Source organism: Euprymna scolopes, chromosome 16, assembly GCF_053919585.1.
Source record: "Euprymna scolopes isolate OS-2025 chromosome 16, ASM5391958v1, whole genome shotgun sequence".
NCBI lineage: Eukaryota > Metazoa > Mollusca > Cephalopoda > Sepiida > Sepiolidae > Euprymna > Euprymna scolopes.
Window position 1 is genome coordinate 31,279,001 of NC_136497.1, and position 5,548 is coordinate 31,284,548.

The window sequence follows — 5,548 nt, forward strand, 5'->3', positions numbered from 1 at the left end:
AAATGGTTAACATACACACTTATAGCGGTAAATAATGCACTAATGTCTCGAATTTAGCGGAGTATGCCATATCACAAAAGGCCATCTAATCATAGATTGTAACTGTTTAAACCTTACTCAGATGCCATTATCGAATGCAAAGCATACATTAATGAAACGACTTAAAGACAATATATTTATTTTTATCGGAAAACCATTTTGCGTACGCATAAGAACCGTATGTGTAGGCTTTTGGCAAAATAAGGTAAACAATGTTAGCTTTTGTAAAAAATAGACATTTATAATCAGAGAGACAGAGACGCACTCATGTAGAAATAACACACGTCTCCTATATTAATAACGGCATAATCAATACCTATTTGTATGGGTACATGTGTCTATAAATGTTTTTGCTGTCTCATAAGGTGAGTTCGTGTAGGTGCCTTTGTCTATATGTATATGTATGCGATTGTGTATTTCTTATTTTAGATTCATATCTATTTATCACATATCTCTCTCTCATTATCTATCTTTATCTCTCCTCTCTCTCTCTCTCTCTCTCTCTCTCTATAATATATATATATATATGTGTATATATATACATGATGAGAATAATGGAATTATATTCTGAATAAAAAAGAGAAATAAAAAGGAACAAATTGAGTTTTGTGTTCATCAACATTTCGTCTTTATTTAATCCAGAGGAAGTCTCGAAATAAAGACGAAACATTGAGGAACACACAACAAGGTTTGTTCCTTTTTATTTCTCTCCCTTTCTTTCTTTTTTTCTCTCTCTCTCTATATATATATATTTATATATATATATATATATATATATATATATATATAGACCGCGTGTAAAATTATTAACAAGATAACATTTTTTACCAGTTTCAGAAACTTACTCGTAGTTTCGTATCTGTGAGAAATTTGAATTGGTTGACTTGCCGAGGGTAGGTCGGTGGAGAAGAAAGGAGTGCTGGTAGCTGTGACCAACACGGCCGGTGATCCGTTAATCAAAGAACCTGAGTGCCTATTCCTTACAAGTTAAATAGACATTCCAGTCACGCGTGAATCTCGTTGACTGAGAGTTGGAGTAGATAAAAAGGGGTGGCCGCTCTACTGTTGTAGTAGTAGTTGTTACTGTCTTTTAGACAAATTACACTTCGACCATCGTTACCTATTCGTTACTTTTACAAGGAAAGACTGCTTGTAAGCCACGTCGACATGTCGTTGCAAGACTTAAACCGTCTTTTCTTCCCCTCCCCCTACTTGTCGGTATGCTAATTCTGACACATTGCAACGAAATGACTTTATTTCTATTTAAATTACTTCCTTTTTTTATCCGCGTCCGTAACGCAGGTATTTTTATTAAACAGTAATGGTCGTCATCTAATGACACAAAATGTAACTGATTCTTTTCCGTTTTAAAATACATAACTTGAAACGAAATTGATTTCTCCTCTTTAGAGTTAGATTATTCTCGTGTTCAACGGAATTTATAACATGGATGATTCAGTCTCAGTGGAGGACCTGAAGCTGAAACCAGAACTTCTTCAAAGAAAAATACTAACTATCCTCGAAGGGTTAGAAAAGGAAGAGAAGAGCTCTGAAGAAGTGCTTTCTCTATTTAAGCGAGAAATAGAGGACTGGTTGGAAGAGCTTGAGGGTGTCTCCTTTGGCACGGAGGAACGCTTAAAATATGGAGCGAGACAGCGTTTAAGTTCTATGTGGAAAGCTGACCAGAGTGAACACCCAGCAGTTACCTCGATGAAGATGTTGACTCAACCTCTAGTCATGGCAACCTGGTTACTCCTGAAAATGAGAGATCGCCACCCTTCAAACCAATAGCCCATTCTTCATTTTCTGTGGAGCCATTTAAAATAAAGTTGAAGGGGCCATGATTTGATGGGAAGGACTTCGACACCAACAAGAGGAGCTTCAAGGACCTCTTGACAAAGTTCGAAAATTGTGCCAGGTCCATAACATCAAACACGGAAAGACTATATTTTTTGAGGTGCTCCTTGGAAGGTAGGGCCCTCCAACTTATAAATCATCTCTACCCTTCTGAAGATAGTTACGCTATGGCCCTTAAGCTATTAAAGGACCAATATTTGGACGAGGAAGAGATAAGAGGTGAAATAATTAAGGAAATATTAGATTTCCAGTTAGATAATCCTAAAAACCTGGAAGGATTTAAAAAAATTATGATAAAGACCCAGGCGGATATATTGGGAGCTAGGGGCGTCGTATAGTTGTGACTTATATGACGATAAGTCAGCTGGAGCAATAATAATAACACAAGCGTTATTTGCGAAATTTCCGCCCGAAGTAAAGGGAGAACTCTTACGAATCTCTGGGACTACCTACCCGACATTGTCCACACTATTGAAGGAAACACCAAGAATAGTGAAATAAATGCTAGTTGCCAGACAGCCGACCAAGGTACTGATGTCCAAACCTAGGCTGCAATCTAAGATGAGGCCAGAGGAGACGATCAAAACCTTGTCTCTTAAAACTTTTAATACCGAATTGAGATACGAGGTAAGATGCGACTTTTGCAAAAGCAATAAACATTTGTCTGAGGACTTTGGCAACTATACGACCCATGAAGCCAGGATAACCCGGTGTAGAGAGCTGCGTCTTTGTTTTCGGTGCCTAAAGAGATCTCACTTGGGAAATATGTGTCCATTAAGGACACCAAGAAAAATTTGCTGCCATAGATGCAACTCTAAAGGACACATGACTGCTATGTGCTCAACTGTTACGAGTAGTATACAGGTTGATACCTGCCTACATACAAAGATGATAATGCTTTCCTTTCTCCCATAATTGAAATAATAGTGCAAAGAGGAGATAAAAAAGTGAAGGTAAACTGCCTGTTAGACACTGGCAGTCAAAGAACTTATTTGGACCATTAATTTGAAAGAAGTTAAATTGCCTCTCCTTCGCAAAGGATAAAATAATGGAAGTAAAGGCCTTTTTAGGAACGACTCCTAAAACCTTTAAGGAAATATCGTTGCGATTGAATTTGATGCCCGGCAAAACACATAATCTTCAGATTCTTGCGACCAAGTTGAACTTGTCTTACAGCCTTGAAGGACTTACTCAGATTCTTGGAAATTTAAAGAATCGCAGACTGCAAAGTTTAATGCAAAGGAGGATTTGGTTACTATAGATGGGTTACTAGGACTTGACGCAATCCAGTACCTGGAACCTTTAAAAATAGTCCCTTGCATGTATGGAGCAGCATTCGAGACCAGAAAAAGGACTAATCCCCTCTGGAAACAGGTGTTCTTCTCTATATAAACACCAGATTAAAAACCAAAAAAGAACACATATTAATTATGCAGAGGTGTTGACGAAAACTCCACCACTTCCATCCTCCAGAATCAACTACGTGGTTCACCCCGGGGAATCCTATCCAGACCCTCTAAAAATTGGTTTGAAGAGAGTAGTGTCCAACGAGGGTTGGAAAACATGTCCAACCTTGAATCTATTGGATTACCCATTGACGAGAAATTCTCCACCTTGAATGAAGAGAAGGTTAAGCAGTTTAGAGATTCCATCACATACGAAGATGCTCTCTATTATGTAAAACTTCAGTGGTATGAAGATAAATTAAAATCGGTACCTTCTAATTACAATGCTGCTATTAGGGTACTAGAAAAGGTTAATAAGGATCTGGCGAAGGAAAACTTGTATAATCAGTGTCTGCAAGTTTTTCAACAACAAAAAGACGAGGGTATTATTGAAGGAATAATTGTGCTTCCTGAACAATTTAAAGACTATATATGGATTCCCCATAGCCCAGTGCTAAAACATACAGACCAGACTACTACCAAGGTGAGACCGGTATTTAATTGTTCTTATAAACATAAGGGCTCAGTATCATTGAACGAAGCAGCATATCCTGGAGTGAACCTGATGAGCGACATGTTAAAATTGATGATCTGATTCCGAACAAACCGATATGTCTTGTGGCTGACATCAGAAAAGCATTTCTGATGATTCGTCTGGCATCGGAAAAGGATCGTAATCGGTTTTGCTTTTTTTGGCAGAAAGGTGAAAAATTACATTGCGACAAGTACAAAACCCTTATTTTGGGCTTCAATGCAAGTTCTTTTATTTTAAATTACGTGTTAAAGTTTCATGCAGAGAAATTCAATTTGGATGAATGTTCGGAGGCACTGAAATCCAGTTTTTATGTTGACAACCTAGTGAAAACTGCGAATAATGCAGAAAATCTATCTGATTTGTATATCTCTGCGAGAGAGCGTCTGCAGAAGGGAAATTTTAATGTACAGTCTTGCAATTCCAACTGTGTAACACTCCAAAAGAAAATGGAGGCAGATGGAACGCTATCAGGATTCGATTCTGGTTGGGAAAAGGTGCTGGGGTATCAATATGATCCTGTACAAGATTCTATAGGAGTCTCCTCACCATCATGCGACTTTGAGGCATCAACTAAGAGGAGAATATTATCTGAGACCTCAAAGTTATTTGATCCTTTGTCTCTGTATCTACCTGTGACAGTGCGAGGTCGTTTATTGATGAGAGAAATATGGAGACAAAAACTGAATTGGGATGATATAGTTCCTCAAGGTATGAGTTCAGTTTGGAGAACGTTGGCAAAAGATTTATCAGCGTTAGACTCTGTATCTTTCCCCAGGAGGGTTATAGACGACGGAAAGGATAAAAAATTATTCTTTTTCTGTGATGCGTCTAAAACCGCATATGGGTTTGCGGTATATGCAGTACAGGATGGAAATTCATCCTTGGTATTTGCCAAAGCGAAAATAGCTCCTTTGCAGGGAAACTCCCTCCCAACGTTGGAACTTCTAGCAGTATTTTTAGCAATGAAATGCTTCCCTTTTATAAAAGAGTATCTAAAAGACATTCCTATAAAAGGCGTCTATGTAATCACAGATGCTCAGGTAGTTCTGTCCCGGATTTTGGCTGACTTCGTCCAAACGAAAAATTTATTTGTACGGAATAGATTGCAGGTCATAGCTCAAATGTCTGAGAAAGTTAAATCTGATTTTAACATAAAGATACACTTTCAGTTACTGGATACCACAAGTCAGACAGGCTGTTAAAAATGTGGTTAGTACTCGTGTGAAATGTAAACGCTATAATGCCGTTTCCTTTTCAATACCAAATTCGACCTACTTACCAGCCCCTAACTCTCTCATGAATGCGAATGTTCGTCAGGGAATAATAATACGGTTGGAAAACCAGGACCTGGAAACAATCGATCCTATTAGTCGAAGTGACTTGATTCAAACCCTGCGTTCCCGGGAAGAAAGCCTAACTAAATTTAGGAAAGTTTTGAATGAGGACTATTTATTGAGTCTCAGAGAAAGAGCAATGAGCATAGCTGGTTGTTCTTTTGAAGATAAAGTAAAACCAGGAGATATAGTGCTCGTAAATAGCCCTCTGAAGACAAGGACTTTTTGGTCCCCAGGTGAAATTCTACAACTAATCCAAGGAAGTGATTAATTGGTGCGCATGGTGAAGGTGAGGAAAGGGAATGGAGCTATAGACACATACTCTATCAAGCATCTCT

The 5,548-nt window shown here is 38.2% G+C and overlaps 2 protein-coding genes across 2 annotated transcripts; both read left to right on the plus strand.

The window, feature by feature from the left end:
• The first annotated feature begins 3,459 nt into the window (after positions 1 to 3,459).
• Positions 3,460 to 3,936, plus strand: LOC145296161 (uncharacterized). Its single transcript, XM_080142369.1, has one exon. The coding sequence runs from the start codon at positions 3,460 to 3,462 to the stop codon at positions 3,934 to 3,936; it is 477 nt and encodes a 158-aa protein (XP_079998495.1).
• Positions 3,937 to 3,986: 50 nt separating this feature from the next.
• Positions 3,987 to 5,078, plus strand: LOC145296162 (uncharacterized). Its single transcript, XM_080142371.1, has one exon. The coding sequence runs from the start codon at positions 3,987 to 3,989 to the stop codon at positions 5,076 to 5,078; it is 1,092 nt and encodes a 363-aa protein (XP_079998497.1).
• The last annotated feature ends 470 nt before the right edge of the window (positions 5,079 to 5,548 follow it).

Coding starts and splice junctions, on each gene's coding strand:
- LOC145296161 (XM_080142369.1), top strand. CDS start 3,460: ATGTCCAACCTTGAATCTATTGGATTACCCATTGACGAGAAATTCTCC.
- LOC145296162 (XM_080142371.1), top strand. CDS start 3,987: ATGATTCGTCTGGCATCGGAAAAGGATCGTAATCGGTTTTGCTTTTTT.